The sequence below is a fragment of the Cheilinus undulatus genome, linkage group 16, assembly GCF_018320785.1.
Source record: "Cheilinus undulatus linkage group 16, ASM1832078v1, whole genome shotgun sequence".
NCBI lineage: Eukaryota > Metazoa > Chordata > Actinopteri > Labriformes > Labridae > Cheilinus > Cheilinus undulatus.
Genome location: NC_054880.1, coordinates 30676086 through 30689533, shown reverse-complemented (window position 1 = coordinate 30689533; position 13448 = coordinate 30676086). Strand labels below are relative to the sequence as shown.

General features: G+C 39.3%; 1 protein-coding gene across 3 annotated transcripts in view; it reads right to left on the bottom strand.

Moving 5' to 3' along the window:
- col22a1 (collagen, type XXII, alpha 1) overlaps positions 1–13448 on the bottom strand; it is a 99797-nt gene that overhangs the window by 64158 nt on the left and 22191 nt on the right. Inside the window, exons 5-12 of one of the 3 annotated variants that reach the window (XM_041809760.1) lie at positions 7109–7220; positions 4652–4775; positions 3945–4220; positions 3725–3805; positions 2157–2273; positions 2001–2045; positions 1834–1896; positions 1588–1626 (exon numbers count right to left, since the gene is read on the bottom strand). In XM_041809760.1, coding sequence (XP_041665694.1) covers positions 1588–1626; positions 1834–1896; positions 2001–2045; positions 2157–2273; positions 3725–3805; positions 3945–4220; positions 4652–4775; positions 7109–7220 — 857 coding nt within the window. The remainder of the gene's footprint in view (positions 1–1587; positions 1627–1833; positions 1897–2000; positions 2046–2156; positions 2274–3724; positions 3806–3944; positions 4221–4651; positions 4776–7108; positions 7221–13448) is intronic. The other 2 variants (XM_041809761.1, XM_041809762.1) reach the window with 2 other exon arrangements.

The following is a 13448-nucleotide window of genomic DNA, read 5'->3' as shown; positions in this document are numbered from 1 at the left end:
CTTAACTCTGCCTGCGGAGCAGAGCAAGCAGTAGACTGGGATTCAAATCTTGTTACTACCATGGCTGGTTGCTTGAGCAAATTCACCCAACCCAGCATATAAACACCTGCATTTGGCAGATGATAGGTGCTTGTTTTCTAACACCAACACACAAAATTTTCTTCTTCCCAAAGTGGCACCACAGGAAAGGTTTTCGTGCGTCCATAGTCCATTTTCTATAGTCCCTAAGAAAAGAGGCATCATCAGTCTAGAGCCTTGACATGTCACCATGAAAAGAAGAAAAAAAATATAAATTTATGAGTAAATCTTAAGGAGCCAGAATATGCTAAGTGCTGTCCACAGTTACACCAACAGTCGCTATAGTCTGGCTGCACATGTACGGGTGGAGAAACAATGGCCTGTTGACTTCTAAGTGATCCACTTTGGATCTGTATGCTGACACTGTATGATTTCCCAAGGAATCCTCTGGATTTCACCAGAAGGACTGAGAGAAAAGTAACGGCAGTTAAATTACATAGTACCTCAAGGTTTTGCCCACCACAAGACTCCCCTCTGCTTCGAAAACCACTTTACAAGTCACAGGCTGTTGCCCTTTAATTATTGTAGGAGCTTGTATAATTTTAACATACGTCACTTTGTTCATCACATAGATTAGGAAAAAGACCCATGCTCTGCTGTGCCCTTTAACTAAAAAGATTTCATCTATAACACCGGGACATGGACAAATGGCTGTTTCCTAATGGGGTTAGAAGCAACCTAAGCAGGATGAATTTACTTTTACTGGATGCAACTGGATGACAGATCGAGCCATTTTTACCACAGCTTGAAAGACAGTTTACGTCATGTGTTTGCATCAGTTTTGCAAAAGTTTACAAGAACTAAATTACAGCTTTCTGTGGGAGACAGTGAAGACAGAGAGCAAGGAAAAGAAAAGCAACAGGGATGAAATGCATTAAAGTTTGATTTAATGCATTTTTATCAGCAACAGCAATAAAAACAAAGGGAAGATACATTTACATCAGAATGAGTTGTATGTCTATCTGACTATACTAACAGCATTAGAAATGTTTTCTTTTACTCAGAAAAAAATGTATCTATCATAAAAACTTATATAAAAGCATTTGGCGAGACATCTTCAAACTTTTACAAACAAAGCAGATAACAGAAATGAGAACAGCATGTCTTATAGCACAGACCTCCTGTGGACATTTTAAATGTCCCTTTGTGTAAAGCCTGAAAGATTCATGCCAAAGTTTTTGACTGTAGCAATAAATTATACTGTGAGACACCCAGCTGGCACAGCCAGGCTGAGCAGAGGCTGTGATTTGAACTGGGTGGGCATCAGTGTAGGCCTGCCCTCTTAGCTACACATCCTCTGTGGTAACCTGTCCTGTAATTCTGACGATACCAGTCAAGTGCTTTTTCCTAACCACTGCTTCACAGAAAAGATGAAAAATTAAAAAGCCATAAAAAGGAAAAAGACAGGAGACTGTGTAATCAGAAGATGATCGTTTCATAAGACTGACATGCATATAAATATGCACGGACTCAATGCACATGCAGAGTCAGGAGAGCAGGTATACTTACCTTCGCACCTTTGTCACCTTTGACAGAGATGACTCTGCCCTGCAAATAATTAATCAGTCAGGATCAATTATTGTTGGGGCAAGAGAATTAAAGCAGATGAGAAAATAGCATGAAAACATGCAATCTATTTTTCTAAGAATGTAAAGTTTAAGTAAAAGCTAGCACTTAACACACATTTCACGAAGCTATCCTGTCTTTATTTAAAGGTAAAGTGGCTGTAAATGTGCACACATCAAGTTTTCATACAGTTTCTCCTTTAAGTCCTTTGATCCCAGCTGGTCCCATGGCACCCTTAAGGCCAGTGTCCCCCTGAAACCATATTTTTATACAGTGAAGAGACAGAGCAAGGAACTTTGGAAGTACATTGAAACTGAATACTTTTTTCACACATTGGTAAAGCAAAGATAGATGACCTTTTCACCCTTAGGGCCTGCTGCACCTGTCGCACCAATCTCTCCCTGTTAAAAGTCAAAATACAGATGTTTTTTTTGTAAGAGTCATTAAAGAAGGGTCCCACTTAAGAGTTGTAACAATAGACAGGGTACAGCAAATTAAATAAGTAGCTTTACCTTTTCTCCTGCAGGACAGGAGCAGTTCACTTGAGGTCCTCGTTGTTGCTCTGCAGTTGTAGGTGTTGGAGTGGGGATCTGCACAGGTGGGGCCTCTGTGACAACTTTCTTTGGGCACTGAAAACACATTTTAACCAACAGTCATTATCAAAAACAACCCAATTCAAGATTGTGTGGCGGAGGATGGGTCTGATAAGCTTTAAGCAGCTGTGGCACGAGGCCAAGCCCTTAGTGTCCAAAAGAAGCATTTGGTTTTAAAAAAGTACAGTGTGCCCTGATCATGATTTTTTTTTCTGAATTTTTGAGGAAGTATCTGTTGACCTCGTAGGCTCCTGCATAGTGTCAAGGGCAACATAAAAATCTGGCTTATGCTATAGCGTAGTTCCAATGCAGAAGCATAAACCAGGCTTAACTGGCAATGATATTACTTTCACTGTGGTTAACATTTGAAATAGATCCAGCATTTTTTTACTCCTCAGCTGCATAGATAAATACAGTGCCTATTATAAGTATTCACCACCTTGGATGTTTTATCTGTTTATTGGTTTTATAACTCACTTATGTCAGTATGACTTTTTGACAACTCCAGAACTTTCACCTTGTTGTCTTTGAACCATTTCTGTGAAGCTTTCACTGTATGCTTCAGGTCATTTATTGCTGAAAAATAAATCCTCTCCCAGGCTGTAGTCCTCTTGCAGACTAAATAAGATTGTCCTCCAGGGATTTTCAATATTTTGCCACATTCATTTTACCCTTGACCTTTACAAGCCTTCAAGGGCCAGCTACTGAGAAGCATCCAAACAGCATGATGCTGCCACCACCGTACATAACAGTGGGGATGGTGAGTTTTCCCCAACAGTCATAGGTGTCCTGGTGGCCTCACTCACTAGTCTCCATCATGCACGGTCACTCAGTTTGTGAGGACAGCCTGAGCAGATTTACACATCATATTCCTTCAATTTCTTGATATTGGATTTAAATGAACTCCAGGGTATGTTCAGTGCCTTACAAATTTGTCGTATCCATCAACTGACTTAAATTTTTCAATAAACTTTTCTCTGAGTTGCTTGCGGTGTTTTTTTGTCTTCATGGTGTAATGGTAGTCAGGGATACTGACAAACCAGTGACTGGACCTTCCAGACACAGGTTTTCTTAAAATTCAACCACTTGAAACACATTACTCTACCAAGGTGATCTCTATTTCACTAACTGTGAGACTATGAGCACCAAGTGGCTGGACCTCTGTTGAATTAGGTCAGTCTCTTTAAAGGGGGGTAATTATTTATACAATCACTTATATTACATTACATATTTTCATTTAAATGACATTACTTTGTAGAAATCTGCTTTAACTTTGACAGTTAAGAGGAATTTTTTGTAAACTTTTTGGTAAAAAAAAATTCAGATTATATTGACCATGACTGATTTGTAAAATCAGTAAAAGGATAAAATATCCAGAGGTTGAACATTTTTTAAAGCCACTGTATCTGTGTTCTTCGGACAAGCCAAAGCCTTAGTAAATCTGACACATTTGGAAAAAGAATAAGGACACTGTCCACAATACTTACAGGTCCGTTGGGCAGGTCGCAGCAGGTCTCCAGCTCTGCATGTTTAGCATCACAGTAGATCATCATCCTTTGAAGGTCAAACTGTATAAAAAGAAACAGACAGTTGATAAACAGATAAATCTCCATCTTCACTCATGCACATTACAAAACTTCTGTATTGGTGTTCACAAGTGGATATAATATGCAATGAAATGCACACAAATTTCTGGTAAAAACTTACATCTATTGGAACACTGTCATACAGCCTCTTCCCAATCACCGTCTTGCCCTGGATATCAATATCCTCCCTGTCCTCTATGGGCAGAGTCTGGATGAGTTTGCAGTCCAGATACAGAGACACAGCCTTGGCCTCTACGCTGAGGGCGATCTTGTGCCAGTTACGGTCAAACAGATTCTCAACATCTGGGTCCTTGAACACAGCTCGAACAGCGTCCTTTGTAAGTCCCACAGCGTTGTACTCCACGGCCTTGTTCTCACCATCCAGACGAATAGACACCTACAAACAGAGGGGCGTACTGCTAATAATAGATGCTGATGAAATAACAAAAGATGGAAAGTCAAGTTCATGGCCAGATATAGGGAAATACAAAGATCACAAGACCATTCTCTGTGAACTGTGCAAGAAAATAAGCAACACAATGTTTTTTTTAGGAGTGTAGTCCCAAATCATCTCAGTTGTAGGTTTATTATTTAAGAGTAAAAGGTCTAAAATTAGTCATGTGCCTTAAGAATTCAGTAAAAACTCCTATCAAAGACCATTACAGTTGGGTTAATTTTAATCCACTTTTACTAATAATACATTCCCATATTCATAATAAAAGGGTCTGTATTTTCAGTGATGTGAGTCTTTTCTAACTTTGTTTTTAATTGCCCAAATATAGACCCATATTAGTCACTTTTCTAAGTATGTGCTTTTGGCTGACCCACCTGTGGGATACCATACTTGTCGTAAACCTGCCAGAGGTACCAATCTTCCCGCCTTGAGGTTTTCCTGAATTTGAACGTTGTCACAAAGGCGTATTCATCTGGCAACCCTTGAGGAAACACGTCCCTGCAGAGGAAAAGAACATTGTTATTGTTATCATAAACCATGCTTATTTGACGCTTCTTGTGTTGTGAATTTGCAGTGAACCCCTTACAGCTGAGTCAGTAAGGTAGAAACTCAAAATCAAACAATGGCTGTGCATGCCACCTAGTAACTTCCTGCTGGATTATAGTTTAAACTGCACTTAAAGATGGAATTTCCCATTTTTGAAAGACAAATGTAAAAATTGCTGAGAATATGTATTTATTGAAATCCATAGTTATTTAGCTTTTTTATAATAGTTGTAAAAATAAGATAAAGGATCTGAAAAATGCATGAAAGGATCATTCATGTTTAATATTCTGAGAAAAAAGAACTGCATTGATCTAGAGAAGAATTAATGTTTTTTGGTCAAAAATTAAAAATTCTGCTTCAAGGATTTTAAAGCTAACTGACCCTTTATTGACTTTGATTGGTCCCCTGACCCTAAAATCTGAGAGCCCCATCTCTAGTCATTTCCTCAAACTGGTCCAGCTCAGGTAGGTGTTCAACAGCATGCATTTTTTGGATTTCCATAGAGCAAAAGTTGGAAGAGTGGAGCTAAACACACAACAATAGGGGGTTGCACTGACATCACGTCAGTGTTCGACACAGCTGCTCAGCTTTGGGCTGCAAAACATGGAAGTCTCTGTGAGGAGAGGCGAAAACGGGAGAAAAACTGACTAATGTCTGCTTTAATGGGGGATATTTAGATTGGACAGAGATCCAAACTGTTTCCTAGTCTGTGGATATTGATATCTGGCCACAAATCAAGTTTCCTGACGTTTATCTGGACTTGATTTTAAGAACACAAAGCAGAGCCTGAAGTAACACAGCCTGGTCTATCCATGATGGATGTGAAACTAAATTAATGCTGAAGTTTTCTGAATACGAAGCCTTAGATCAGTTTACATTCTCTGTACTGTAACTAGTTATTCATCAATTTCTCACTTTAGGTAACTTGTGAAAAGATCGCTCTGTGTTGTTGAAGGTGCTCATAAAACTTCGGGCTGCAGCCTATTTTGAAACAAGATCAGCGCACCCAGGGTTTCTGACATAATCTAGTTTGATTTAACACCAGCTGAACTTTAGCTTTATTTTTAATGTGGCGAATTCTCGCAGTACAGCTCTAAACTTTCAAATATTGATGTATAAACTGTTCTAGACTACATATATTCACATATTAAAATAACGTTATGACTAAACGTTTCTGTACACATATTCCATCAGATGAGGACCCGTACTGACCGCGGTTAACATAATTAATATGTAGTTATTTTTTAAGAGCACTTTCAGCTGAAATAAAGCTGTTTCATGCGTGTTCCCCACTGATTTCTGTCACTCATCCTTCCTGTAACTCTGCTGCTGGACCAGCAGACTCGCGCTGCATGTGACATCACATGCATAGCTTTTACAGCCCACCCATCAAGTGAGGGCACGGGTGTCTGTGGAAACACAAACTATTTTGGGGTTTAGCCTACCAAACCATACCAAACCGTAATGAATCAAACCCGACCCCCTGATGGAAACAAGGCTATAGTAAACCCTGCTGATTGTGGCCTTACTTTTGGTACTATTACATGGTTAAAAGTTGTGCTTTGGGTGTCTCCTAGACAAAATCAAGATATCCGTGTCACAATCCAAAGGGATTTTTTTCTCCTATTTCCTAAACTGAAAGATAATTATAAAAAGACTTTTTTGGATTTGAAGCAGCACCTCATAAGGCATATTTACTAGACAGAAAATTACCATTTTGTATTCATTTATTCATTTTTTAAATGAGGGAGAAAAAGATCTTAAAGTGTACTTCCACACTGAGGGTGGAAGCGATGCTTGAGTACTTGAGCATTCTGGGACTGCTTACAGAAGGAATGCAGAAGTGCACTTTTCAGTGCATTTCTCCTTCATTATGAAAAACTTATGAATAAATAAATGTTGGTTTTCTGCTAGTAAAAACTCCTTATGAGGTGGCATTTTTATCTAATAGTCCTCATTTCAAAACAAAAAATAAACAGCGGAGATGGGCGTGCATGGTCTATACTTGTTCTTTTATAATATTGTTTTGGTCGAGAGCCCCCTGGTGATGGAATTTTACATTTTGTATGTTTAACGGCTTTTCATTTTGATTAAATATTTTCACCTAGAAAGAACCAGGGCTGGCATCATTAGGACAAAGTACTCAGATGGATTGCTCTTATCAATCGCTCATTCCCAATGTCTGGATTTATTCAGATATTTTTCTTCTAAATGATCTTATGACAAAATCTGTTGGATAAGTCATACTTTGGTTTTGTTTACAGTAAAGCTGTAAGGTCACTTACTCTGTCTGCTGTACAATCGGCATGGTCCCAAGGCGTACGTAAGAACTTTGGCCGTCGTCATCTCTGGTTCCCAGAATGTCCCTCACATTGAAATACTCCATCAGGTCAAACCCTGCAGCGATAAAGTAGTCTAGTTGGACGCCAGACAATTTCAAACACACACATAAATTAACACAAGTGGTTCTTGAGTCATGAGGTTGAGTTATGGTTTTGTCAGATATCCTGGGATATACTGGAGTTTAACTGGGTCAGTCACACCACACCCGCTCACTTTGAGGATTTTGGAGGGAAAAATGTCAGTATTACTGAATAATTGGAAAAGAGATCCACATGTGGGCCATTCAGTTTGAGTTTCCTGCCAAAGAGAAAACAAGTTGCCATTGCTAGTAAAGTCCTTGTGTTAGTCTGACAGTGCATGCACGTGTGCGTGCATTGCCCCGCAGCGAGCGATTTGAAGTGGTGTAACCACAGACCACATTTAGGTGGTTTAGAAAGGACACTCCCTTGTACAACAAACAAGTGCTGCTGCTATGGCAATGCCAGCAGGATGAGAGCTTGTAAAGCACTAAAGCTGCCAGTTCGTCCAGCAAATATCACTGAAAGCTAGTGGTCTTGTTGTGTGGATTGAGCACTTCTGAAAGCAGAGTGTGCCATCAGTGAGCCGACAGGATGAAGACAGACTCAACAGATTCCTAGTTATGCAGTAAAATCTAGATGTAAGTATTCCCGGTGGGAAAATAAACACCAGAACACTAATCTTCTTAAGGGGAAACCGGAACATTAAGGTGGTAATGTGAGAGGCTGGCAGAAGCTTAGTGGATGTCTTTAGAAATAGCCTGGAAACAGGTGGTAAGAATCACAGACTGCCCATGTGCCATTAGCAACGGAGTAAAAAATAACAGTTAAAACAAGCACTTGTAGATCTCCCTGAATAATGAGAGGATTAACCAGCAGCTGCTGCTTTTCTGTGCCAGTTAAGGCTTTAAAGTATTTGTAGGTAAACTGAGTGTTTGGAAACTTTTATTTAATACATATTCATTTCAGGGACTTCAGCTTATTTTAGTCATGTTTCTTGATTTTTTTATTGATACATGCAACTAAAAAGCAGCCTTTAAGCTCATCATTGTTTATGTTTAATACTCCTATGGGTACAGATAACATTTTCTGTCCTTCGTCTACATTTATTTTGTACATATTTCTGAACATTTTCTGGAAAAAAGACTAAATATTAGAAATATTGTAATCATAGGAGGAGTGTTAAGTTATGAAAGCCACAGTCCAAGTCAGACCAGCAAATCACGATTAAGAAGAAAATTTGGGAAAATGTAGCTCTTGAGGAAAGATGGGAAACTAAGGGATGATGTCTCAAGTCTCTTAAATGTTGCGTCTTCAGTCCAGAAAGCAGCTTCTGGCCTGTCATCTTAAGGACAGTCTAAGAACTTTTAAACTTTTTGGGGGGATAGATAGTGGAGGAGGGAGGACAGAGATCTGAAGACCAATAGGGACGCAGGTTCAGGCTTGATCAAGCTCTTTTTACTGATAAACAAGCCCCCTTATTGGATATCAATCACTGATTTGGCACTGCAAGGCAGCAGGTCCTAATAAAATTTCACAAATCAGCCGAGTTCAACAATACAGAGGACTGACTTTAAACCAGACACTAGACAAACAAAAGGGAGACTAAGACAAACATCAGGCAGTTTCTGAAGAGTCTTTATAAGATGATCTGGGCTTGACATGATTGATAAGATTAAATTATCAAGCATAAATCAAATGAAGCCAACATAATAGTATAAATTATACATGTGTTTCCTGATTTACCAACAAACAACAGGAAATGTGTCAACTGTAGGTCTTCACATCTAAAGAATTACAAACAACTTCATTATCGAAATAGAAAAATGTTCTTTCATGGCCACTTACAATGCCTTTAACCCCCCACGTTGTTTTACCCTTTTGTTTATTTTATAAATCAATCGTGGTCAATATAGTTTAGCTTTTCTGACAAAAATTTACAAAAAAAAAAAAAAAAACGTATTAATGTCAAAGTGAAAACAGATTTCTACAAAGGAATGTCAATTAAATAAAAATAAAATGTAAAATATGTGACTACATATATATTTACCCCCTTTAAAGTGACTGACCTCATTCAACAGAGGTCCAGCCAGTTAGTGCAAGTAGTCTCACAGTTATTGAAATGGGGATCACCTGAGTGCAGAGAATATCTCTGAAGTGACTGCAGTATGAAGACAGCTATCCAGGTCCAGTCACTGGTTTTTCAGTATTCCTAGCTACCATTACGCCATGAAGACAGAGGAACACTTCAAGCTACTTGGAGAAAAGGTTGTTGAAAAGTATGAGTCAGGGGGTGGATTAAGAAAAAAATTCACAGCACTGAATATCCCACAGAGATCAATTTAATCCATCATCAAGAAATGGAAAGAATAAGACACACGTGTAAATGTGCCTACATCAGGCCATCCACAAACTGAGTGACCATGCAAGAAGGAGACTAGTGAGAGAGGCCACCAAGACACCTATGACTACTCTGAAGGATGTACAAGCTTCAAATGGGAAAGACTCTGCATACAACTGTTGCCTGGGTTCTTCCCCAGTCAAAGCTTTATGGGAGAGTGGCAAAGAGAAAGCCACTATTGAGGAAAACTTACTTTAAAAGGCATGTGGGAGACTCCATGGTCAAGCAGAAACAAGTTCTTTATCTAATGACACCAAAATAGAGCTTTTTGGCCATCAGACAAGATGCTGTTTGGCAGACACCAAACACTGCACATCACCACAGACACACTATCCCCACTGTGAAGCATGGTGGATGCAAAATCATGCTGTTGGGATGCTTCTCAAGAGCCAGCCCTGAAAGGCTCATAAAGGTAGAGGGTGAAATGAATGCAGAAAAATATAGGAAAGTCCTGGAGGACTCATTCAGTCTGCAAGAGAACTACAGCCTAGGAGAAGATTTATTTTCGAGAGTGACAATGACCCGAAGCATACAGTGAAAGCTACATAGAAATGGTTCAAGGACAACAAGGTGAATGTTCTGGAGTGGCTGAATCAAAGCCCAGACCTCAATCTAATAGAGAATTTTTGGCTGGACTTGAAGTGGGCTGTTCACACCCAACTCCGACTTTAAACACCTGACAGAGTTTGAGCATTTGCTGCACTTAAATTATTCATTATAATGAAACCAAACCATAGATTTTCCAGAATAAAAATTACTTTGCATGATGCATGGCATGAAAATTACTGTTTTACCACTAAGCAGTATGTGTGTGTGTATTTGGCCGAAGGGTGTGGATCAAAGATCATCCCTTTATTCTGAGTTGTACTTAATTACAGCAAACAGGGGATAAAAGGAAAAAAGCTCCCACTGTTCACATAAAAGAGGGGAGGGCTCATCAAACAGGCATGCCTGTAATAATATTGCAATTTCAGATGCTGTTTGAGGGTTTACAAAAGAAAAAATACCCCACAGTTAGGGAATCTGCTTGTGGCTCTGCTCTCACCTGCAAGTGTGTGCAGCCATACCACTAAAATATCAAACAAGTCCGAAATCCATTTAACCAGTCAGAAGACATTTTTCGGGCACATGAGGTTATTGTGTCTCCCTTTACAATGCACGACAAACACAATAAGGCCGAAGCCTGTCCAACTTCTAAGGGAGTCAGGCAATTCAAAATATGTGTCTGAATCAGCTAGAAATCACAGTGTACACCTGGCTTATGGTGTAGGAAAAACATCTAAATGATGGATGCAGTGTAAAAGACTTGAAGTACATGGGCAGTGGTGTTTATTTTCATACCAACAGGAGCATAAATGAGCCTGAAGTCTGCTCGATAACTCTAAAAGGTTTTTGAATATGTAAAAATCAGAGCATCAGTCCAATTTACAAGCTTACACTATAACATACCAGTACGTAATTAGGTAAAATAGGAAATGTTTGATTAAGTTCAACTTATTTTGTAATGCATAAAAAAGCAGTATGATTACAAGTATCCAATAAGAGCTGTTCTGAGAGGCCACGCAGCTGTGTTCTTTGCTACTCTTAAGCATCTCTGTCACTGCTCTTGCTTCGTGCACAGTCCCTCGCTGTGCCGTTCTGTGGCTGCTTGCAGGCCATCTCAGAGCAGAGCTGTAATTTAGACTGGCTGTGTATAGCATATAATCAACCTAAAAAGTTATTTTGAACAGCCAAAAACGACCGATGGAGCGATCTGCGGGAAAAGCCAGATGAGTTCACCGACTGGGAAAGGCAAATGCATGCACACAGCATTCTTTTGATCAGAGCAGATGGCAACATGTGTGCAGAAGATAGTGAGCACAAAGCTGCTTAGACACTCTGTGTGCTCAGTGCCCCGAGGGGTCAGACTAGACAGCTCATGATAAACACAAGTCTGACTCAAACCGCAGGTCTCTTGGCTGTCAAATCACAATCAGTGGCAAATAGTCCCGACATTTCCCACAGATCTTTGCTCTTTCTGCTCCAGAGTGGAGACTTTGGTGATTGTAAGTGGGAGTCAACAGAAGCTGAGGTGTAGTGATGATAAGCACTGTCTCCTTATTACCAATCTGTATGTTGATAAACTGTCTATGGACTTCAACAGCTAAATACTAACCGCATGTCTCAATCTCAGCATCCTGCAGCATTCTACAATCACCGTAAATTATTGGCTCAGCTTCTGTGTACAGACATGTATTTTTCCATAAATTTGAAGAAGCCAGATTTCCTTTAAGAAACTTCCATGCTGCCTTTATGCCTGCGATGTCAACACCATTTTTGTCCATAACATCCCAGAGAACTGCTTGTTGACCAAGTCTGACATTAATGTTAGAATGTAAGCTACCGTATACTGCAGATTCAGTAGCTCAATTAAACAGTGTAATCCTGAAAAGAAATTTGTTTCAACATGATGTACTTGTAATCTAGGGCAATTATGCTTGCAAAAATAACATCATTAGGATGGAGATTGGTTAAAAGTTAAATTCCATATACTCCCGGCAGTTTTTGCATTAACAGACAGCACGCACTTATGCCCACGATGTGTTTGAGAAGCAATGCACAGCCGAGTGCAACCCAAAGCAGCAGGAGGCAAGAGATCGCAAATACATTACATATATACCCCATTACATACACAAACATACCTCTCCAGTCCAACCTGAGATTATCAGAACAAAAGATTAAGCCATCCATCTGAGGATGATTTACTGTTCATTTAACTGTTATTCTTTTACCATGGGTGAGTGCAGGGCAGTGAAAAGGTTCATGTGTTCTCAAAGGATGTGTGGTGTTTATAATATCTTGCAGTTTTCCACCTTGAAAACATTGTGCTTCATCCATGGTGTCATTTCTTCTCCGTGACCCTCTAGCTGACTGTTGGTCTGTGATGTTGATGTAGGCACATGATTTCCTATTGGGAGCCCATGCTTTAGGTTGTATTTTGAAGATGACCGGATGATTTGTATGTTCTCATTCCTGTTTGGGTAGATCTGCCTCACGTTGATTTACATGTGCTGGCGGTGGCCTTTTCTGAAGAGGCTCAGCGTGTATACTGGGCATAGTAGACGGAATGCATTCTGTGGAATTGCAAAGGCTGACTAAAAGAGATTGGGATTTCTCTAGAGTACATTTCATGTGTAGATCGCTGCACTATGTGGAATTTTTGGCAAAGTACTTACTGGCTTTGGCCTCAGAATGTCAACAGATTTGTGGCTCAGGAATAGTATGACTTATGAGATCTGTAATGGGTTCATGCAGAAATGTGTTTATAGAAACAGAAAATGATCATAAGAACACAGTAGTGTGGAGCTGTTAAGTCATTAGAGCTGATAATGTTCTGCAATTATTGCTGTTTACACTGACCATACTGTCTAAATTCACAAAATCCTGCTAATACGTAGCTGGTTAATACAGTTTTAACTACATATGTCATACAAACGGAAACAAAACCACTTAAAATGCTGGAAACCCAAATTGCAGAGATAACAAGCTAAAAAGTAGTAGTTCCCAAAGTAGGGGTTGGGACCCTCCTAAGCGGTAGAAGACACTAAGAAATTTAAAAGAATTATTTCATTATATATATTTTACCCGTTATTGTAGAAAATATATAGAAAATTGATTTAATCTAAAATAAAACCATAGTCAATACAGATTTATGCTGACATGTAAGTAATTTGAAATCATACTTAACGTAAGTTTACACATGACAGCAATAATGTATGGGTCTGATGCTGTTTAAAGATGCAGACATCCATCACCTGTGCATTATTTAATGTAGTATGTTTACTCAGCACTACAGCCTACACATGCTGATTGTTTGTATTCTAC